Below are 22,239 nucleotides of genomic sequence, written 5' to 3'. Positions count from 1 at the left end.
TTGAATCAATAAATCATAATTTGTTTCCGCAATTTCCAAATCATCATAATAATAAAACCATCTCAGTCATAATGGAATGAATGTGTCAAATACAAAATACACAAGTAAGCACAGAAACAAAATGTATAGGATCATATTTATTGTGAGGTTTCGCCAATAAAGTAGCTACATGGACCAGAAATAATGTACAGTTGTTGCCATGCCAATATGTAGTTATAGCTTTTTAAGCCATTCCAAGTTGGGTCCTTCTTTGTCAGATGGATGTGCGGGGACGTCAGGCATATTTCCGTCATCTCGAACAGGAACTAGATTGAAGAAAGGGATTATTTATCGTGAATATGGCACAGCTGAACTGCTTATTGTAGTAGTATCGAATGAAACAACACAAACACTAATGAGTATTGTATATAATATCAAGCAATCAAACATCTCGCTTGGTTGCACAGATGACATTTTTTGATCAGGGACATCAGAAACCAAAACCACCACCATACAACGTAGGCCTGTGTTTACCTGGGTAGTTGAATGGCACAGCCTGGTTCATCATCGCTGAATATTTGGTCAGGGGACTCACAAATGGTAATATAACCCCTGTGGACCACCATGAGGTTAAATACATCAAAATATATATCAATGCAACCCTAACACAGGGGATCATGATACCATGGTTACTAACCTAAAATCCCAAGTCCACAGGAAACCACAATAACTGGTTCCTTATTCCACGCATTCTTCAGGAAAGCTCCAATCGCTGAAAGAAAACAAACCATTGAAAGATCACTTTAGGATAGCTGCGGAGACGGGAGGCTTTCACCGTCCGCCCGGCGTCCAAGGTCACTATTTTGTTTCACGAGGAGTCGACTGGTTTGCCTTAAACCAATACCAAATTGTGTGTCCTTGTATTGCTGAAAGGTAAACACGACGACCTTTTATATGGCATTGAAATACGTCTATATACCCCTACTTGTTCTTCATAAGATATCGAAATGTACACTAACCCGCCATGTTGTATGTAGTTCTCCAGACACGCAAGGGCTTGTGGGGGATGTATGCTATACCCCTTCACGTATATTCGATGCGACGCAGAATAAAATATAATATGAATTGTATTTGTTTCAATATTTATTTGGTGATTAAGCTCTTAACATGTGGGCTTCCAATACGAATTTCTTAAAATGGGAAGCTTTATTCCAATAAATAATAACAAAGTTAATATGTGTGAAGTAAAAATCAAGGAATATGTATGTGATATTATAACTTTTGGTATCTAACTGTAAAAAATAAATAAATAAACAGACACCAAAAACACAGACTAGTTTAATCCATGCTGGTTTATAAATGTGCACGCCGTGAGCTGGTTCGGCTTGTTTACACTACACCGGAAGTCGTCTCAACAAGACTTGCAAAAGATCACGGCGCGAACGGATGTTTTAGTTGGTTTTATGATTTGGGTTTATTGCAATGTTGACGTTATCTAGTGTTATACATAGTAAAATATATAGATGCTATGAACACATCATCACGGGATTTAATCGGCTGAAGAAAATGTATGTTGCGTTTTCGATTCACGGCTAGCTGTTTGCTAGTAGTATAACTGATGACACCGAGCTCGTCTAGGTCATGGAGTCTGTCCAGTTTCAGATTCAGTGTTATTGTTTATTGATATTTAATGTACCTGCTTTTCGTCTTCCTTAATAGATGATGGAGGATTTCTCCGGTTTGGCGCTGCCGCCTCTGTTCGGAGGGCACATCCTGGAAGCAGAGCTGGAACCTGCTGGTGTCGAGTTAGGCCCAGGAGAGGTATAACACAGTCCTATCTCCTCCAGGGGCTACCCTACATCATTAGTCCTGTACCTATGCAATTACTATTGTATTTCCTGTAGTACCAGGCCCTACAAAAACGCTATTGTAACCATTATCCGTTGATGCAGAATCGAAATGCACGGTTTGGTAGTGTAAACCTATACAACAATGGTTTCTCAGAAGATGTTGTGGGGTTTGGCGTACACACAATGTGTTCTACTACCCCATTCATTTTGGTACATAAATAAAACGCCGAAAGGAAATATCCTAATAAATCCCCACTTGTATTATTTTAGCAGGTGGAACTGGGCCCAGGAGACAGTGAGGTGTTGGATGGAGTGCATGAAGATGAAGAAAAGAGAGCCCTTGATAAACGGAAATATTTGGCTTTGAATAAGAGGTGCAAAGATATTGAACAGGTTTGAAAAGTGCTTAGCATGCATGCCATGCATTTGACTCCTTTTATATATTTACTAGATTAATGTAATGTGTGTAAATGTAACATGAATTCAATCCTAATTTGGAATCTTCCTGTTATCTTCCATGGCCAGGTCAATCAGAAGATTCTTGGTCGCCTACAACAAGTACAGAGATTATTACGGCGCATGAGGAAAGAAAGACGGTATTTATCTTCATATTTTTTGATTGTACTATGTAACATATTATGAAAATATTTCCTTTCCTCTCCTAATGTAATAACTCTTCACCCATTAGGTTCCTGATGAAAACTCTTGATTCTCATGGGGATGATTACAGGAATTCTTACTTGACTATACATCTAGAGGTGAGACACGTATGGGGCACAGCGTGGCAGCGAGGGCGTTCGACTCCCAGGTACTGGGTTCGATGCTCAATGTCCGCATTGTACCTGTAGGCATCCTAGAGCGAGATGCCTAACCCCTAAATGACATGGTTCTCAAGTATATTATATTTACTTTAGAGATATAGATGCTTGTAGGTTCCCAATATAAAAATCAGACAAATAACTGATGTATTTTTTCATGGCTATCTTTGAAATTAAAATTTCAATGCCGCAAAGAAATTTATCCCGGAAACCCTACAAACCACTTTTCTTCCTACATTTCTATTATTTAAATGATGGTTATTCTATGTGAAAGATATTGTGTTTTTCTGTCTCAGGATGAGTCCACCGTCCCTCTAGAATCAGCAACTGGGCAGGAGGGGGACCGGATTAATGGTGCGTCTGGTTCTTCTGGTGCAGCACACCATGGAGCCGGACCAAAGAAGAGGAGACATCGCATTCCAAAGCAGGAGAAGGATAAAGACCCACAGGTATGGGAGGAATATAGGTATTAAGAGATTTTTATTGTGAATAATAATGATAAGCATTATAAGCATACCTTTTTAATAGTATTTTCTGAGTACTCAACTGATAAAGTGGGATTCACTGTTTGCGAAGATCCACATTAGGAATCATAGACATAGTGCAAATCTCTGCAGAGCTGCCTGCGTTTATATTTCCAAGGCATGTTAACGTGTATGAAAAGGGCAAATTTTTTTTATTTTATTTACTAACTATGCTTTCATTCACCTTACAGACTGAGCCTGATATCCCAATGTTGGATGAATCACCTTTTGGGGAAATACCAAGTCCTACTCCCCTGTCTCACTGACAAGAGGTCCTCTCGCTAGAATGTCTGATTGTAAAGTTAAGATGCCACATATTCAGCCAGGTTTTGTACTTGACTAGTGGCTACTTATTCCATTTGGTTTTCTTTGTGTATATATTTGTTTATTAAAATGGATTTATGCCAAACATGTTCATGCCATTTGTGTTGATTTATGTATAGAAGCAGATAATTGTTGGCGACAAACCAGTTGTATGAGAATATGTCAAAAGAAGTACTGTTACATTAGATTGGGGTTATTATGTTATCCTTGTGTTTCTACTTGGCCTGTGAATCTTTGTTTTCCCTAACTAGTCTGTCAGGTACAGCAAATTATTTATTTATGAAAAATAATTATTTGGCTGGAATATATTGTTGACGGAAGAAACTCTCATCGTACAAAGCAGGATTAAATTTGTCTCTAGCTAAAAATGTAACTGCCTTGATACTGCATTTATATAAGACATTGTTTTGAGTCACTTTGGGAAATAGCTTCTTCAAAAATATTGTAAAGAAAATGCATGTACAATCGCAACTAACGTTTATTTGAAGATATCTGATTGATGACTGATTGAATAATTCAGTGGAATCATTTAATAATTTTGTTGGGGGTAATTCCGGCGGATGTTTCCAAATGAAAACGGTAAAAGCTGTCCAATCACAGCTGCTAAATGTCACTTAGGGAGGAGACCAACCCTGGAGGCGTGGTTAAGCTACCGTCCATCTTTAGCTAGAGTACAGCGAGTTTATCGAAAAGAAAACACATTTTGGAAGTAAAGAAGACGTGTGGGAAATAGTTTGGGCTATAATTGAAAAGAGAAAAACGAAAACCCAGACCCTAGGTAAACGCTGGAAACCAATGTGCATCTAGATGGTCTGGTTGAGCCAGTTTCCCTTATTCCTTAATTGTGCTACCTTGCTAGCTAAGCCGCTAGCTAGTATTGTATGCAATTGCTAGCCTGTTAGCAATATTAGCTATTGGGTTGGCGATTGGCAACGATGATAAATGATACATTTCACAATGCATCTGACACAATTAAAATGCAACATTTTAACCCAAATTACTGTTGCAAGAATGTGTAATGAAACAATCAATCTGTACTTAATAATCGTTTAGCCATAATCCAACTACTATCGAGCGTAATGGACTGGCTATACTGGGTAGCATTAGCCCGATCACCCTATACAAGGTGCATCAGTTGACAAGTATGCATGACAAGCGTCACTGTAAATTGCACGTTTTATGTTATCGTACGATATGGATCGCGATTTAATAAATACACTCTGGAAGGGTCAATGCTTGCACAATGCTAGGTTACATGAACACTGATCCACAACAACCCACGTTAACTTAAGATCAATCCTCTTGGTGTGAAGCGTGTCCACAGATGAGTGCTGATGTTTCATGGACCTTAAGCCTAATTCAAAGTTGTAAATGCTTTTCCCAGCTAAAGCAGTAACAGACGGAATGTGGACAGTGTCGTAGTGAAAGCCATGGCTGACAAGAGAAAATTACAAGGTAAGTCAATGGCACAAGGATGTTGCATGGAGTCCTTACTTCCCACCAAGCTCTAATTTTTACTTCGGAAACCATAGGCGCTGCATGACTTCTTCTGGTACAGGATTTAAGGGGGTTATTCAGGATCATCTCTTTGATCTCTACAGGTGAAATCGATAGATGTTTGAAAAAAGTAGCAGAAGGTGTAGAGCAGTTCGAGGATATTTGGCAAAAGGTGAGGTATTAATAATGCATGCAGTTTTCTTGTTTCCACAATTGTACATTTGATTTGCAAACTTGAGCCAATGTGATTTTTAATTGCCACAGCTTCACAATGCAGCCAATGCTAACCAGAAGGAAAAATACGAGGCAGACCTCAAAAAAGAGATTAAAAAACTGCAAGTAAGAGGAGTTATCACCCATGGGATCATTTTTCTTAATTTGTTTATTTTATAAACTAAGATGTGTCTATCCATATCTATGAAACCTAACCACGTGTCCTCTTTGCTCCTGCCCAGCGACTGCGAGATCAGATAAAAACATGGGTGGCCTCAAATGAGATTAAAGACAAAAGGCAACTAGTCGAAAACCGGAAACTCATAGAGACGGTAATGATCTTCTTTCATTCATCACCAAATAAATGTAGTAAAATTACACTAATCAGAACCAATTGTCTCATCCGCCATTATGTGTCTCTTCTCTTCTCAGCAAATGGAGCGCTTTAAGGTGGTGGAGCGGGAAACAAAAACAAAGGCGTACTCTAAAGAAGGCTTAGGACTTGCCCAGAAAGTAGATCCAGCTCAGAGGGAAAAAGAGGAAACGGGCCAGTGGTTAACGGTAAGGTGTTCTGCTGTCCTTGGGCTCTTAGGGTTTAGGGTTTTGCCCTTTCCTGTCATCGATGCTTCCACAAGCACAGCAGGGAAGTGTCATTGCAAAAGCAACGCGTACTCTATTTGTGATTGCATGTGACATTTTTTTATGTGAATAGTAAAATGTTAAATTAATAATGCATTTTTATGTTAATCCTCGTTTTTATATATATATATATTTTTTTTTTTTATTGTAGCCACAATTCGAGCAAGCTGATTCAATCGCTAATATTGTTCACAATATGAGGTCAGGCGCGTTAGACTGAACTGGAATAGCTGTGCACAATATGACTCACTTTCTGTGTTTGTGTGTTCCCCGCAACGTAGAATACGATAGACACTCTAAATATGCAGGTGGACCAGTTTGAGAGTGAGGTGGAGTCTCTCTCCGTGATGACGAGAAAAAAAAAGGGTGACAAAGAGGTAGGTGCTCCGTGTTCTTCTCGGTTGCCACTGTAAGACGTGTTTGGAGAATATGCCCTCAGTACAACTTTGGCCACCCTTCCTCCCAGAAGCAAGATCGCATCGAAGAGCTTAAGAGGTTGATCGAGCGCCATCGGTTCCACATTCGCATGCTGGAGACCATCCTGCGAATGCTTGACAATGACTCGGTACAAGTGGACTCTGTCCTGAAGATCAAAGATGACGTGGAGTACTACATCGACTCTTCCCAGGACCCCGACTTCGAGGAGAACGAGTTCTTGTACGATGATCTAGACCTGGACGACATACGTGAGTCCATTGAAAAGACCAGGCTGAAGGAGTTAAATTGTTCTATGTTAATGACACAAAAGTGTAATTTGAGTCTTCTACTTACTAACCCATTGGCTTTACAGCTGATGGCAAAATAATGTTCACTTTTGGTATAATGAGTTTCTTCACGAGTAATTCAGCCACCGTACTTTTCTATAAATGTATTTGTTGGCAAAAGGCTAGAAGGAGGTGAGTAACTCTCATACAACCAAACCGGCCTGAAAACCTGCTTGAGCTAATTGGACATAGTACATTGTGGGGATGCCTTCTCTTTTTGCCATTTGCTATGCAGTAACTATGTTGAGCACCATTAAACCATTATGTTAATCAAATGGGGGTTTCGGCTCTTAGTTGGGGCAAGGGGGCCTGCTCGGGATCAAATATCAGTAAATAATCGTGTCTTTGCTTTATTGTTTCTGCCATTCCTCGGCTGCTGCAGCACTTGTGGCCACGTCTCCATCGGGGCAGGGAAATATTGAGGATGAGATGTTTCTCAACTCCAGCAGTACGCCCACTTCCACCACCTCCTCCTCACCCATCCCTCCCTCCCCGGCCGCCTGCACTGCTGTAAGTTCATGCAATCCTCCCTTTGCTTGGGACGATTCCATCACTTTGGTAAGGGGGTAAAGGGTTGGGGTCTTTTTGAAATTTGTTTGTGTGTCCCATGTTATTGGGTCTTAATCCACCAATGTGTTGGACAAAAGATAGTTTGTGGATTGGATTCTCATGAGTCTCTTTCTTGCAGGAGAACTCTGAGGACGACAAAAAACGAGGTCGGTCGACAGACAGTGAAGTTAGTCAGGTGAGGATCTCACCTGTACTGTGTCATCTGGTTGGTCCGGTATAGTCCTTGTGAAAGGAAGCAGCCAAAGCATTTTCCCGGTAGAACAAAATGCATACTATAGACTGTAGATTTCTTTTACAGGCCTCAAGCTTGTATTTATTGAACAAATCTTCATTGTTCTCTGCATTGTAGTGTTGCGCCGTGGAGTTGTCTTACTGAAGCCAACGTTCTTTTAAATTTCAGTCGCCTGTGAAGAATGGCACTCCTTCCCTGTTGTCTTCCTTCTCTTGCTCCTCCACCTCCGGCTCCTCCTCCTCCTCCTCCTCGTTGGTGTCCATGGCGAGCATTGTCGGAGGCATTCCCGTGGTGCCCACAAGCAACAGCCTGATCGGGAGCTTCAGCAGCGCTGTGCAACAGCACCAGCATCAAATGTCGCAGCAGCTGGCGCAGGCTGCAAACCAACAGCAACAGCCATCGCAATCCAAGCCCTCGGCCCCCTCCAGCAACACCCCCAGCCCGCTCAGCCACCCACTCCTACCGGTCTCGGCCCCCATCCCCATCCCCACCGCCCCCAGCTTAGTGGCGGCCCTCCCCCAACCCATGCCGTCCTCGGGGTCCGCTCCCTCCTCCAGCTGTGGACTTGGGCTGGGCCTGGGTTTGAGCAAAGTGGGCATGACGGGGACCAGCAGTGCCAACCAAATGTCCGGTCTTGGCCTGAGCGGCATGCCGTCGGCGCTAAACACGATGGCCGGGCTCATTTCGGCGTCCACCCCTACCCCGTATGCTCAGGCAGCGGCGTCGGGGGGCCTGGGTCTGAGCAGCAGCAGCGGCCTGTCCAGTGTTCCCATGGAGAGCAGCCCTTCCATCCCCGCCTCTGGCTCCAGTGGAGTCACCACCAATGGCTCCGGCACAGGCCTTAGTTTGCTGGGCTCCAGCCCGGCGCACGGCTCTCTCACCGCGGGCCTCCTCGGCCTGGTCCCCGGGCAGAACGTTGGCCCCGGGTCCTCGCAGGTGACCCTCCCTCCCGTCAGCGCCGCTCCTGGCGGGGGCATGGGCATGCTGGGAGGCAGCGGTGCCAACGTCGGCGTGGTCGGAGGAGCGGTGCTCAACGCGGCCCCTGCCAGACCCCCCAGTGGACTCAAGCAGAACGGAACCACAAGTGAGTGGTTTATAAACTCTTTCTATGTGTGTTTTTTGTGTATTGTGCGCATTCAATCTCATAGTGGGATCGGTTGTCTGACTTCCCCTCTCGTCTCCCAGGTTACAGCGCAATAGTAGCAGAGAGCTCCACAGATTCCAATCTAAGCACACCGAGCCAATCACAAGGCAGCCAGCCTTCGTCGCTCACGTCCTCGACCAGTCAACCGTGAGTTTACTCCGGCATCAGTCGTTGCGCCGCCGTTGGTCTATAACCCATTCACGGCCAATTAAGAGTCCTTGTGCGTTTATGGTTGTCCCCTGCTGTTGCTTCCTGGCCCCGCAGAATGGACAACGGCCCTAGCCTCATCAGCTCCATCACCCTGCCGCCCAGCTCTCCCTCCCCCTCCTTCTCGGACAGCACGCCCGGCGGAAGCAGTCTTCTGAACGGACCCCACTCCTACTCGCAGACCCCCGAGGTCCTCAAAGTGAGCATGAGGGAGGGAGGGAGGATGGGTGGGCCGGGTTGCTTGGTTCACGGGTTTCGGTCCGATATCACCGCCACTACACATGCTACAGGATCAAATGTAACCCTGAGAAGGTGCATTGCATACAGAGTTTTGGTGGAGAGAGTCTAAATTTAAAGACCAGGATAACATTGTGAGATTGCACCACTGCGGAGGGGGTGAGTGCCTTCACTCCTAGGGTGAGGAAGTCAGCAGTCAGAGTATGTATTGGATAGCCGACCAGCACCCATAAGCACTAAGCCCCATCTTATTTTTAGCTTGTAAAGCAAGATGCAGCTTAGTGGTCCACAAATACACTTGAGACCCCATATACCTTCTATTGACTATCATACAAATGTTTAGGTAGCCTTATTTGGGCACGGGATGTTTTAAATGTTTTACCTGAGGGCCTCTCCTTGGTATGTATGTCGCTGAATAGTGTTGCTGTGATGCTGTGGCCACGACAATAACTTGTACGGGCCCTTCGTCCCCCTAGCTCCCCACAGACCACCGTCAGATGCTGATGGACTGCCGGGTATCGGCAGTTGCGGGAGAGCCGCCCGGGACCACGGCCACCAACACACGCAAACGAAAGCAGTGTCAGGTGAAGACATACGAACACATGCATAAGTACACGGGTCTTCGCATACGTGCAGGACGCGGAAGTGTGTTCATTTGTTTCTCTATCCCACTCTCTGATTCCCCCCTCTCTGATTCTACTTCTACACTCTCTCCCTATCGTTTCTCTGCCTCTGAGGCCTGATTGTTGTGTTGTTCTTGCTGTCGTTCTCCCCCCTGTTTCAACCCTTCCCTCTCTCCTCCCTCGGGCTCCAGGCTCCTGAGGCTCTCAGCTCCCTGAAGGCCATGGCCGAGCGGGCAGCGCTGGTCTCAGGCCTTGACGGAGAGATCCCCAACCTGCACCTCACAGATAGAGGTCAGCACGGGCCACTGCCATCGCACTAGTGACCGTCATAAAATAGAGTGAATGGTTCTTTAAGGACAAGAGGGACGGAAAATGGACTCGGTTGTCATGTTCATCTGGGGAAATATTCTCAAACACGGTTACGTTAATCCTGAAATATCCTTGCAGAAATCCTGAAATATGAATGGCAATGCAATGAGGAGTAATGCAGAAAACCCTGCTCTCAGTCGAGGTGCATTGTGCAGTACAAAACTGTGGGGATTAACAGTTAAATCCACTACCAATGAACAACAGAGTGTGGAGTGTTTAAATGAGGCCATCAGGTGTTTGTGGCATGGATCTGATGCCCAGCCTCCTTTTCTGCCCGTAGATATCTTCTCTAGTTCCTCTGCAGCCCCCGGCACCCCGGCGGCCCCCCAGCCCTCCCTGTCAGAGGTCAGCATCCCCCCGTCGCTGGGCGTGTGCCCCCTGGGCCCCACGCCGCTCCCCAAAGACCAGCTCTACCAGCAGGCCATGCAGGAGTCGGCCTGGACACACATGCCCCACCCCTCGGACTCTGAGAGAATCAGGTGAACGACCGGCGACTAATGATGAAGCGTCTAGGATGCTCCGTACTCTAAATTAATAGTTGATATTTTTTATACATTCATGAGGGCAGTATACTGTAGTGGAGAGGGGGTTTGACCCCAGGGCACGAAGGTTTTTGGTTCAAACCCCAATGTCCACAGCCGACATGTAGGCGTCTGAGCACAGTGAGCAGAATGCTAAATGACTTGTTAAGGGTAAAGCGTATGAATGACCTCATGGTCTAAAGGTAAATAAATACATGCCGCTTAATCGAGGCTTTCATCCAAAGCTTCTCCTACAACACCGTGAGTGCACTGCTCCTTAGCATGGCGTAACCCAGGGGGATCGAACCCTAACCCTGGCAGTGTTCACTGTGAAGGGGCATGTGTGTGACGGCTGACTGACGGCTGTGGTCCCTGTGTCGCTACAGGCAGTACCTGATGAGGAACCCGTGTCCCACGCTGCCCTTCCACCACCAGATGCCGCCTCACCACTCAGACTCCATTGAGTTCTACCAGAGGTTGTCCACGGAGACGCTCTTCTTCATCTTCTACTACCTGGAGGTAACGTCTGTCCCCGGCCCGCTCACCCTCCTAGTGGGCCCTTCAGTTGGGCCTGTCCATTTAAACAAAATCTCAAAGAATAACCAGCAATAAAGTAACATATTTTAGATGCCATGTAGTGGGTTACATATGAGTGCTATGGATGGTGCTCTATCGGTAGAATGCTTACTCGTGTTTGCATATTCATGATACCCGATATTGGCTGTTTTGGGTAACCAGGTTACCGGTCAAACATTCTGGCTTTCCCCGCCCCCTTCCCCCAAATGGGTTTGTAGCGAGTGGGAGTGGCTTGTGCAACAGAGCAGCAATATAGATTTAAAGTGTCTGCCAGAATTCAGCCAGAATGCACGCAGTTGGCGGGGACAAGCTCAAACTGGGGGCTTTGTTTGACTGATTCCATGCCTTCCTCCTCCAGGGCACGAAGGCTCAGTACCTGTCTGCGAAGGCGCTGAAGAAGCAGTCGTGGAGGTTCCACACCAAGTACATGATGTGGTTCCAGAGGCACGAGGAGCCCAAGACGATCACCGATGAGTTTGAACAGGTGCATCTCAAGCTCCCTCTCTCCAGCCCCCGTCCCTGCTCGACATGCTTCCGTGTGGTTTTTCTGCATTTTTGGCACACAGGCAATGCAGCGATGGCCTTGGTTGCACTTGTCTTTTGTGATCGGATCTCAGACTCTGCCTGCCACTTGATTGGGAACGCTTTGGCAACATGAGGTCTTCGACCGGACCGTATTGTATACCTTCCATTCTAGAACGACCCGGAAGCAAAGTCTAGTTTTTATACCGTTAAACTTTTGAGAAATCAATACTTTAAAAGCATTATTCTTCTCCTTCGATGGTCTTCTGTTCTACAAGGGGATTATGACATAATTTAAAATGTTTTTTTTATGGTTTTGGTGAGGTTAGGATGGGGCTCATCTTCCAAGAGCAGCTCTTCTCTACAGCTCAACACCGCCACCACCAGTTAAGAGAAAGACACGCATGCACATTTTTTGGGAGGAACTGCTGAAAATAATGTGCTTAATGGCCACAGTGAAACAGAGCAGGGGCGTTGTGTAGCCAACGAGCTGAGAGGTCCTTAACCCATTGACGCCTATAAATAGACGCTTTGGAAATGGCTGATTTATTATAACAAGTTATGACAGAAGAAAATCAAAAGAGAACAGTAATGCTTTTAAACTAATGATTTGTCGCTAGACTTGGCCTGCACATGAAAGTATAATATATAAATACGTCGTCTTGCAACTGAAGCTATGCAATACTGCCAGTAGTATGTAGAGATATGGTTAGAACATGTTAAGATCTTTTGTTGGTTCTAAATATTTAAATACCTCAAGTATTTTTAGCATAGTGTTTTAGCTAAAGTATAGTATTCAGAAGAGAATAGTGGTTAAAGTTAGTTATCAAGTTAAACATTAATTTAAGCGGTGTATGCCATAATGCATTTATTTTAATGAAAAAACCAACAACTCGTACGTTGCAGTTTATTTATTTTTATGTGAAAGGTAATATGAGCGCATGAGCTACCATTCAAGTCGCAGGCGTGGTTTGTCATGTAGTTGTCTTATTGGACCGGGGCCTTGTGTCTACACCCTGCGGAGACCTGATCAGGATGCGACCCAAACCACCTCAGACCTGCTGTGTTCTTCTACAAGAGGAGCCGTCTGATGAGAGGCTCCATGCTTGACAGTTAATGTGTCCTGGTTGGATCACTGCCCAAAAGTATTAGAGAAGACAGTGTAACCAAAGTATGGTTTAATCGATCAGTCTTTGCACTCTACAAGACAAGCTGTCATTACTAGAGGGGGTACACATTGGATTCATATCGTTCTGATAGCTAAATAAGTCGCCCCCTTTTACAAACTAGTGAACACACCTGCTGTTGAAGTATAGCAAACCTTTTGAAAGTAAAGAAATTACACTTTAAATGTTTACCAGAATCTCAACTGGAGCTCGGTTAGCTGTTGGCTGCTGCAGCAGTCAAATGTCAGTCATGCATTCAATAGGTGTGTTGCTTGCGTGCTGCGGTGACCCAACCATGTATAGACCTTAACGCGCAGCTGATGACATCCTATTCAACTCTGATCTGGCAGTCACCCCCCTGTCTGAAGTGAATTCTGTAAGGATATATTTAAATGTGACTGTTCCGGGGCACCTTCTTTCCCCTTTCAGGTACAACCAGCACTATTGTAAAGTGCGAATAGGCTATGGTTTTTCCTCGCGTCCGCTGACGTGGGCACTCAACTGACACTGCTGTCCTCTGCACCGTCTCCTCCACCTCTAGGGCACTTACATCTACTTTGACTATGAGAAGTGGGGCCAGCGGAAGAAGGAGGGCTTCACCTTCGAGTACCGGTACCTGGAGGACCGCGACCTGCAGTGAGGCGGGGCGCGAGGAGGGCCGTGGGGCGAGGAGCCGTGCTGCTGTTGACATTCCGAGACTGTCCTCCGTGCTGTGGATAGAGATTGATGTGTAGTAGAAGAGGCCTCCTGGAAGGGGGGCCGAAGGTGTCTGTGCAGGCTGCATCTTCCACGTGGAGCCCCCGCCACCCCCACCGTAGCGCATTACTCTTGGCATGTGCCCCGTGGGTTTGAGCAAAAGAAGCGGTGCGCTGCGTGTGGGCCGGGGGGCGACGATGGGATGTCTGCGTCCGTGCCTGTCTGTGTGCACACTCAGTATGTGGCATTAGGAAAGCCTAGCCCATGCATGTTTCTCATGGTATGTTTTAGTTTTATTATTTCCCCTCCTCCCCCATTGCAACAAGACTCTGTACCGTCACCATGCCATCATCACGAGCCTGGAAGCCCTTGACCCGATACAAAAGCAAGCATTGGATTCAATTCACGTAACAGTCACCGCTCCTCATGTTTACCGTGATCTGGTAGAGTTAAATGGGGAACTGTGCAGTGGACATTTTGACATGGTGTGTAGAAATGGCTTCTTTTAAAGATCCTCTGATGCCTGTAGAATATGGTCACTATTGGATATAGTGAGTGATTATCAATAGTGTTATTGACCGTCTTGGTCGATAAAACACTGATTGACCACAGGGCCTCTCCCTGTGACAGGGAAAGAATCCTTATTGGACGTGGATTAAATTGCTATGCAATTGAACTGGTCTCTGACTCCCTCTTTACAAATAAATGTTTTTAAGTTTACCTGTCTAAGAAAAATGCATCTTTATGGGGCATTCATGTTTGTGAAAAAATAAAATTGTAAAATAAATCTTAATTTAGGGTTTGTTCATCTTTTACTGTACTAATTATTCAATGGAGGTTTTCACGTTGGAAGTCGATAGTGTCACAGCCATTCCCAGTTTTGTGAATGTAATTTGAACCAAATCACTTCTTTTCCATACACTGATGGTATTTTCTGTACAGAATCAGAATTGTTGCAGCTTTCAATCGTGAAATCCTTGTTTTAGTCACCTCATCCCATTTACATGGCAGTTTTTTTAACCTAATTAGTATAAGTGAGAGCTACCTAATTAATGGTGGTTTTACAAGGTTTAGTGAGTAAATCAAACCCCCAGATAGCAGTAACTACGTGGTTTGATTTACACTGCCAAGCATATCTTAACCCTTTGGTACAGATTCAATCTCAGCTTGGCTATTAAAGTATCTACTGCAGTAAATGTAAATTAAATATATATCTTGCTGTAAAAACCAGCCCTTAAGCTGAAGTTTTCTTCAACGGTAGTTAAATACGTGGATAAAGCAATTGCCTTTAATAGAATCTATTTTTGGGCCTTAAATTAAAGGTAGAGTATAGTCAGATTAAATGGCTAAAGTGAATTTCTCATATTTACAATTTCTCATATTTACATGTTGAGGTTCTGCATGGGATACTTCATAATATGGGTTACAAAGTATTGTAACATTTCAATAAATGCTTTTCAGAACTAAATGCTGTTTATTGTCCTTGATTCACAAAACGACTTATATACAGACACCATGGCAGGCTACTCTAGTTTACAGTCCACTACCCCTGCTCTGGTAGAGAAGGTAGCAGACCCATTATTAGGATCCACAGGTCTAAAGGGGACATATACCACCAGGTATGAGTGTGATTAAACATCACTTATCACACTGGTGGTATAATATGTCCCCTTTAAGGGGAGCATGTGGGGCCAATCGTTGAATTAAATTAAAAAAAAAGGTGTTGATGTTTTACACAAAGATCCAATACCCAGGTTAGAATAATATGTACCAGTATGGTTGGTGCAGGGGGTAGCACGGCTGCCACACAGTAAGGTCCTGGGTTCGAAGCCCACCGCTGCCACAAGGGGTGGAGGTTCTGTGTTGGCGGCCTTTGACCCTGGCCTCTTTGTGGAGTTTACGTGACCCTACTTAAGAATGGACTCGGTTTTTGGACTCAGAGGGGAAGGCTTGTGTAAATCATACTAATGAATACCAGCAGTTTAAGAAATGGCTTTTATTCACAACCACAAATCAATACGTAAAAATAAAACAAATAAGGGGAGACGTGTGTGTTTTGGTGTGGATGGGGAGAGCATAATGTCCAAGTCATTTACAAATTGAAAAAATACCATCACTCACAATGTCTGACCAGTGGCTTTAAAAAAACTAAACAAAATAGACCATTATTCCTTCTTCACCTTAACAAACTCGGACGTGTTGGAAAAGTATTTCTGGTTGGCCTCAGCCACCTTCTTCTCTGCTGCCTGCGGGTTCACAATCTCTAAGCCCTGAAGAAGAACAACACCGACGATGACTTTAAAACACGAACTTAAAACAAAAAACAATGCGTGGATGGGAGTTTTGTGAGGAGAGTTGCAATACCTGAAGCGGAGTAAAAGCCACGCTGGAACTGATTCCCGAAGAGCGGTCTCTGACGGTAGACTTGCCCCCATACGTCATGCTCTGCTTCTGCAATGTCCTCTAGATAGGGCGACAAACACAATACCATTTGTAGAACCATTACTGCCATTGGCATGGTTTTTACGTTATTCTCACTACTTTGCATTTTTGTAATATAGATGACCCTCGGCATGTCATAGGAATGTCCGTCTGTTTCACTGAAGGTGTTCTACGACACATCTGATAACTAAACGCTTTAGACTCATGCAGTCTCTCGGTGATGGGATAGCGAGCTGCGGTGACCCACGTTGTTGGTGCTCTGGGGCAGCGGGTGCCTTTACCTGGAGGGACTTGGAGATCCGGGCCTTTGTGGCCTCGTTGACCTGCGCCTGCCTGACTCGCCCGCTGCCACTCTTACCCAGCTGACCCAGACTGAAGCCCAGATCCTCTTGGTAGGCATCGTCTTCAATCTACAAACAGATAGACAGAGGTTAGAAAGGTTTCATTTGTGGTCGTGTGCCAGTGGCTTGCAGGAATAACGTAAGCTCACTACATCCAAAATGCTCAATGCATGATGTTCTGTCATAGAAAGAAACAGTACAGACTACCAGTCCACTTGTGAGTTCGAGCCACACAAGAAAGCCCTTTAAATGATCCCAAAAAGGAAATAAGGAAGATCGTTTTAGGACCCTTTATGAACCACATTGTTGAAACCAGTAGTTCCTTTTTTTAAGTCACCTCACAACGACCATGAAAGAGTTTTAGACTGCTGCTCACCTCTGCAAAGGTCATCCTGTTGGCGTGTTTCCTGATCTCCGTCAGACCCAGGCGCTCCTTCATCTTACGATACCTGCACAAGACAAAGGCCTTCAGTATGAATAGAAAACGCCACTCTAATATCTTAGATAGTGCACTCTGTGAACTGCGGCCCTGATGTGGCGTGTGCTGGTTCCTCACCTCCTTCCACCTCTCTTTTTCCGCTGGCCGTCCAGTGGGGCCGGCAGGGGCTTCACTGTTTTCACTGGGGGAGGCTCCTGCCATTTGTCAAACTTCCTCTCTATCTCCTCCTTCAGGTCGTAGCCGACCTGGAGAGACGGTGAGGGATTAGCAACGTAGCTTCAACTACTCATCACTCATCCAATGACCCTACCTCCACACGTCTGGCTGACCCTTACCTTCCCTACACCACTCTCATGGAAGCTGTCCACTCGGGCGGCCAGAGTGCACTTTGAGGCCACCAGACGAGCCGCTTTCCTCCTCAGGTCCTTAAAAAGGGGAAACAAATGTGTACAGACGCAGTTTGTACAGATGGGCTGCAACCTCGTATTGAAAACAATTACACACAACCAAGAAAACAAACCACAGTGTCCCTGCATGCATCACCCCTCGTGTACTCACAGGGGGCAGCGACTGCACCACGTCACAGTGGTAGATGTAGCCTGTGTGGGGCAGCAGGGAGGTGCTGCTGAAGCCAGACAAGGTTCTCCTCTGGGCTCCCAACAACATGAGGTTACAGGCCGGCATCTTAGCCAGGTTGGTCAGGCCTCCGGCAATACCTAAAGTAAAACAACCCATTAGAAAACTATTGTCAGCGAGACCCCTAGGCACAGACAATTCTGGGGTATTAGCTAAATGTACAATTTGGAAGGACTGGATGTTTTCTGTAGCACTCACCCATGATCTTGGCCGCCGTTGATGCTCCTACGATGATGGAGACATTAGGAGCGATGAAGGACATCCTGGATTCTACGTATTCGTAGATCTGGTGTTTGGATTGGTTTAGTTCCAGGGCCATGTCACAGGCCTCCTCCAGCTTCTTCAGTTCATCATCGCCAAGCATAGTCCTACATCACAACATAATAGATCTTTGATCTGAATCGTCCCCCGAAAATGCCGCATGTCTTTGCTGTATGACATTTAATAGAATGACCATATGGAGAGGTGAATCATCTTTGGTTGACCCCTCACCCCTGTGTTGTAGACGCTGTGACGCTGACCACCATGATCGTGGCATTAGTGAGGATCTGCTGCAAATTCTCGTTGTTCTTGCACTTGTCCAAATTGTTCCCAAGTTCCTACACAGAACAGATAGAATTTACTTAAATTTTGAAACATTTAATAATTTTCCCCTTCACATTGATCAGGTATCATTAGTGTCGTGTATTAGGGTATCCGAGGGCCCATATTAGCCTGCAGTACCATGCTGAAACATTATTGGGCTCTGAAAGCAGCTTCATTTACTACCATGGCTCAGAGATCAGACAGGGGAATATAAGCTTGGTACGTGTATGCTTTACTGCTTCAGGACACTTGTTTAAAGTACATCTTCACAGGGAAAAGACAATACTTCAGGGATAAAGTATTATATGTGCCTTTCACCACCCCACACTTACTTTGACCGTCCGAACGTAATCCAGAGAGGTTGGCACAAGTGACTCGAGCTCTGGAAACCTCTTTGAGTATTTGTCACGGGTAAACTTGTGAATGATATCTGAAAAGGAAAAAAATATGTAAAAGAAATACGCTTGTATCGAGGATTATACAAATCAAATCTACAAAGTCATTTATTAGGACAACGGCAACAAAGATGTTTCAACATTCACTCACTCAGTTCATTTTCAATCTCTACTGTGAGGTTATTGGCTGCAACGATGAGTCTGTATTCTGGGTCTGACTCCACTGGGCCCATAACTATGAAAAAAACAAAACATCAGAGCGAACAGAACAACCATTAGTAAGTTGTAGCACCAACAAAACTGAATCAAGAGCTGGGGAAATGCACTCACCTTCTGAGTTTTTCCGCTGCTTTCCAACATAGATTTTGATTTTGTCCATGATTTCTGAAAACTGAAAACATATTCAAGTGTTACTGCCTCAAACATTTCTGCAATCTTACGTTTACCAGAGACGATGTGAATGTTACCACTACTATTTAATTTGTCCACCCCAATATTTCAGTGTTAGTTCCAGCCATCTAAAAGTTGCAGAGAGACTACAGAGGCTGATTATGGTCCTACATTCACGTAACGCAAGGAGGTTACGGACCCCTTGTGCCCTTACGGACCCTCCTTGCGTCTACCGCAAGGGCCTGACGGGCGCCTCGCAAAAACTTTAACCCTCCGTCGAGTCGACGCATCAGCAAGGGCTGTGATTGGTCTGCTTACTAAATTCCAACACAGAACCAAAACAGTTTCAAAACTGCGTCAAAGCGTCTGCGTGGTCCTTGCGTTGCGAAGAGGTGGAACCATAATCAACCCTAGAGGTGTCTATTCAACTATTTTACAATTACATGATGAGCACATGGTTGGTTCAAAGTTAAAATAGGACCAGGCGCGTGCCGTCCATATGGGCAGGTGGGGCAGCAAACTACTTGCAAAAGCATGCTCCCAAAAAAATAGTTACTCAGTAAATCATGGCTCCAAGTCTATTTTTAATAATGTGAATTTCACATTAACTATCTATAGTTTCTGTAGGCTTTCCGGCTTTTTTTGGTCTGTTTACATCAAATTTTCGATGATGGTGGCGATTCTAGTCGAGTTTTAACGTGTTATGCAATGTAGGGCAGGATAGCTCAACGACCGCATTCCTGTTTATCACATAACTCTGACGGCTGCAATAAGAATTGCAATCCGCACTAAGACTATATGGTTGTAAAGTAGTCTGCCCCATGGTCATATTCTAGAACTGTTGTTTTAACTCAAATTATTCCACACGTATCTTTTTTCGTTTCTATATCAGACGCAGATATGGTGAGTGGTGTTGCACCTGTGATTAACAGTGTTGAGTTTCTCTTAAAAAAAACATTTGAGAGGTTAAAATTGGAAGAGAAGTTAGAAATCAAACAACCTGGCCTAGACAGACAGGATATAAACATTTCTCCCAAGCATGGTATGAAAATAAATAATGGCTATATGTTTGCTCAAAAGAGAAATGCTGCGTTCTGTTTCCCAGGTCTACTTTTTCCGAGCAAGTGTGTGCACAGAACAAGGGGAGATATATATATATACACACATATACACACATACACACACACACACATATAATACAATATAATAATAATGTATAATACAATATTATATAATATATACATATTACAAAAACAAACTGTGGGTGTGGTCATACGCTAGTAGTTTCTGCCCCACTGAAATTTAGGGTCACCGCACGCTACTGCATAGGGCATATGTTATCGGAGAACCCCACACTCTTCACAAGATTTGTGACTAAATATTTCGCTCTGGTCGTTTACGGTTAGCGATTCTCACAGCTCACCTGCTTGCTGTCTCGGAGCTTGGCGATAGATGATACACTCTCTGTCCCAGCGTAGTCCAGCTCCATCTCCTCAGGGATGTCTTCCAACATGCCTTCGGCTTTGCATTCTGCAACTTCGCCATCACTATCTCCCTCCTCTGTTCCTCCATAGAGGTCGTCTTCGCCTTCCTCCCCGGCCTCCTCAAGATCCGCTAGTAGCTCGTCCGCCAAAGACATCTGAGGCCGATGGGAGTTGAGTGAAGAACGATACAGCCGCAAACAAGCTCAGCTAACATTGTTTAGTCGCACTTACACTGAATAATTCTATAAAACGCTAATCAATAGTATTGCAAAGAGAAGAAAATGTCGTAGATGTAGCCAAGACACAATAAATAGAATACATAACAACTTATATAGTTACAAGATAGTTGGAGAACACATGTTCACTACACGATACTGATATTAACAGACTTGATTGACTCGAATCCCTGCACATTGATTAGCGTTGTTAACATCGTTTAATTAGGAGTGTCTTACCTTTGGGGTTTAAAATTCAAACCAACCCCCCGTTTAGGGTACGTAGGGTAAGGTAAGTGGCCAGGTGAAAATATATCTATTGTATTTCAAGCTACTGCGCTTTCCTTGTTCGGCATTTGGTCGTTGGGCGCGGGTCGATGACGTTGTAGTTTGGTCTTCTTCTTTGGTTGCTGATTACTTAAAGTTTAGCGCCACCACCTTACTGCCAACTACAGGGCTCTTAGGAGGAGTCATGTACAAGTGTGGCAAATAATCAAATATATTTAAAGAATTACACTAAATAAACTGGACGGATCACAGTTTTAAGTTTTTATTTACCCTTGTTTATACAGTATCCCTTGAAAACCATCCTTAAACAATACAGGTTTAAACCAACATTATAACAGACTAAACAAAGGGACTAGTTGGTTGTCGACGGATGGTTATTAGTACAAAATGAGGAAAATTAACAGATACACCAACAAATGGGAGTTATTTACTAATGAATGGCATCCTTTTTCATGCTAAGCTACATACATTTTCATTGAACAAAGTAAAATAATGACAAGACAGCTAGAAATCCATTGACGTCAAATAAAATAGGACATTACAGGACATATTTTTCTACAGAATGGCATATTTTTACAGATGGAATTATGCAAAATACTTTTTAGCAAATAGGGAAAATAGCAATTCATTTGTAAAGAACAAAAAAATGTAAAACATTTACTGAATCTGTCCTAAAGAAATATGTTAATTCAAATTATTGGAACGAAGCGCAAATACATTTATAACTTAATAAATACTTGAATAAATAAATAATAATAGTAATGCTTTTGTGTATTAAATTGGCTTATGTGAAATACCAAGTACATACAAATAATAAATAAGTTATAAACATACCTTTCAAATTGTAATCAAAAAGAAGATTTTTTTTTCCGTGCAGCTTAAGAATACATCTAAACTTAAGAGGATCTAAACTGATATTTCACACACTTGTAATGATATTTTTTTTACAAATGTTTAAGTGAGTAACCTTTGAATAAAGGAGTCAACATGATTTACCCAACTGCTGGCTACAAGAATAACTGACTGACTGCAATTAAAAATCTTATTTTTTTATAAAGAGAAAAATTGAGTCCAAGCATTTAAATAGACAGATAAGATGACTCAAGAAAGTGCTTAACCTGCACATCTGGGGGGTAAAATACAGCGAAATGAAACAGAAAAGGAGCAGGTAAGCTGGTACACAGTAAGACTCCCATTGCATAGCCGTCAAATCTGTTTAGAGATTTTACAAAGCTCCAGGCTCCCCTTCTTCCAGGACTTATGCCTTCGCCTCTTATCAGACCTTCATCAGCCAAAGACTAGGACTAAACTCCAGAAAACAGTGGCAGGGAGGAGCTCACCGACCCTAGTCATACAAAATCCTGCAGCTGGTAAAATCTAGAATGTGGTCAGCGTCTAGAACGGGAGTCTTTATTTTTTTTCTTCCATTGCCTATTCAATAAAAAAATAGCCTCTGAGAAAATGGCTGTGGGGTTGGGACGTTTGGCTGGCCAGTCTCAGGAGGGGGGGGGGGGGGGGGGGGGGGGGGGGGGGGGGGGGGGGGGGGGGGGGGG

General features: G+C 44.2%; 4 protein-coding genes across 7 annotated transcripts; 2 read left to right on the top strand and 2 right to left on the bottom strand.

The window, feature by feature from the left end:
• Positions 1–117: 117 nt before the first annotated feature.
• Positions 118–1,049, bottom strand: ndufa3 (NADH:ubiquinone oxidoreductase subunit A3). Its single transcript, XM_030370571.1, has 4 exons — positions 999–1,049; positions 677–751; positions 514–591; positions 118–305 (listed from the first exon to the last, which is right to left on the bottom strand). The coding sequence occupies exons 1-4, from the start codon at positions 1,003–1,005 to the stop codon at positions 214–216; spliced, it is 252 nt and encodes an 83-aa protein (XP_030226431.1). The 5' UTR covers positions 1,006–1,049; the 3' UTR covers positions 118–213.
• A 316-nt stretch (positions 1,050–1,365) lies between these two features.
• On the top strand, positions 1,366–3,591 carry tfpt (TCF3 (E2A) fusion partner). Its single transcript, XM_030370564.1, has 7 exons — positions 1,366–1,547; positions 1,699–1,800; positions 2,100–2,222; positions 2,355–2,425; positions 2,518–2,587; positions 2,944–3,096; positions 3,363–3,591. The coding sequence occupies exons 2-7, from the start codon at positions 1,699–1,701 to the stop codon at positions 3,435–3,437; spliced, it is 594 nt and encodes a 197-aa protein (XP_030226424.1). The 5' UTR covers positions 1,366–1,547; the 3' UTR covers positions 3,438–3,591.
• A 521-nt stretch (positions 3,592–4,112) lies between these two features.
• On the top strand, positions 4,113–14,275 carry cnot3a (CCR4-NOT transcription complex, subunit 3a). Of its 4 annotated transcripts, none has more exons than XM_030370474.1 (19): positions 4,113–4,273; positions 4,880–4,950; positions 5,097–5,164; positions 5,257–5,331; positions 5,448–5,537; positions 5,638–5,766; positions 6,126–6,221; positions 6,311–6,530; positions 6,991–7,118; positions 7,297–7,353; positions 7,579–8,494; positions 8,596–8,701; positions 8,819–8,960; positions 9,475–9,582; positions 9,813–9,912; positions 10,271–10,469; positions 10,898–11,030; positions 11,446–11,571; positions 13,317–13,415. In XM_030370474.1, exons 2-19 carry the CDS (start codon positions 4,926–4,928, stop codon positions 13,413–13,415), a joined length of 2,817 nt encoding a protein of 938 aa, XP_030226334.1. In that variant the 5' UTR covers positions 4,113–4,273; positions 4,880–4,925. The 4 variants fall into 4 exon arrangements, with proteins under 4 accessions (XP_030226334.1, XP_030226332.1, XP_030226331.1 ...); XM_030370472.1 differs by lacking the exon at positions 13,317–13,415 and adding an exon at positions 11,939–13,310; XM_030370471.1 differs by lacking the exon at positions 13,317–13,415 and adding an exon at positions 11,939–13,310 and having other exon boundaries at positions 6,991–7,166.
• Positions 14,276–15,452: 1,177 nt separating this feature from the next.
• prpf31 (PRP31 pre-mRNA processing factor 31 homolog (yeast)) lies at positions 15,453–20,799 on the bottom strand. The gene is made up of 14 exons (XM_030370526.1): positions 20,639–20,799; positions 20,123–20,338; positions 18,640–18,700; positions 18,461–18,544; positions 18,247–18,344; positions 17,822–17,928; positions 17,528–17,697; positions 17,252–17,409; positions 17,029–17,118; positions 16,811–16,938; positions 16,631–16,703; positions 16,195–16,323; positions 15,836–15,934; positions 15,453–15,741 (listed from the first exon to the last, which is right to left on the bottom strand). The coding sequence occupies exons 2-14, from the start codon at positions 20,336–20,338 to the stop codon at positions 15,637–15,639; spliced, it is 1,518 nt and encodes a 505-aa protein (XP_030226386.1). The 5' UTR covers positions 20,639–20,799; the 3' UTR covers positions 15,453–15,636.
• Between the last annotated feature and the right edge of the window lie 1,440 nt (positions 20,800–22,239).

The sequence above is a fragment of the Gadus morhua genome, chromosome 11 (assembly GCF_902167405.1).
Source record: "Gadus morhua chromosome 11, gadMor3.0, whole genome shotgun sequence".
Taxonomy (NCBI): domain Eukaryota; kingdom Metazoa; phylum Chordata; class Actinopteri; order Gadiformes; family Gadidae; genus Gadus; species Gadus morhua.
Note: the sequence above shows the minus strand (reverse complement) of the source record. Positions and strands in the feature narration are given on the sequence as shown.

Excerpts from the sequence above, each read along its gene's own strand:
- ndufa3 (XM_030370571.1), bottom strand. Across the intron at positions 592-676 it reads CTGTGGACTTGGGATTTTAG|GGGTTATATTACCATTTGTG; the intron begins GTTAGTAACCAT and ends GGTGGTCCACAG. Across the intron at positions 306-513 it reads TGTGCCATTCAACTACCCAG|TTCCTGTTCGAGATGACGGA; the intron begins GTAAACACAGGC and ends TCTTCAATCTAG.
- tfpt (XM_030370564.1), top strand. The coding sequence starts at position 1,699 with ATGATGGAGGATTTCTCCGGTTTGGCGCTGCCGCCTCTGTTCGGAGGG. Across the intron at positions 2,223-2,354 it reads GGTGCAAAGATATTGAACAG|GTCAATCAGAAGATTCTTGG; the intron begins GTTTGAAAAGTG and ends TTCCATGGCCAG. Across the intron at positions 3,097-3,362 it reads AGAAGGATAAAGACCCACAG|ACTGAGCCTGATATCCCAAT; the intron begins GTATGGGAGGAA and ends TTCACCTTACAG.
- cnot3a (XM_030370471.1), top strand. The coding sequence starts at position 4,926 with ATGGCTGACAAGAGAAAATTACAAG. Across the intron at positions 8,702-8,818 it reads ACGTCCTCGACCAGTCAACC|AATGGACAACGGCCCTAGCC; the intron begins GTGAGTTTACTC and ends CTGGCCCCGCAG. Across the intron at positions 11,572-11,938 it reads TCACCGATGAGTTTGAACAG|GATGGGGCTCATCTTCCAAG; the intron begins GTGCATCTCAAG and ends TGGTGAGGTTAG.
- prpf31 (XM_030370526.1), bottom strand. The coding sequence starts at position 20,338 with ATGTCTTTGGCGGACGAGCTACTAGCGGATCTTGAGGAGGCCGGGGAG. Across the intron at positions 18,701-20,122 it reads AGCTCCGAGACAGCAAGCAG|TTTTCAGAAATCATGGACAA; the intron begins GTGAGCTGTGAG and ends ATATGTTTTCAG. Across the intron at positions 16,939-17,028 it reads ATGAGAGTGGTGTAGGGAAG|GTCGGCTACGACCTGAAGGA; the intron begins GTAAGGGTCAGC and ends CCGTCTCTCCAG.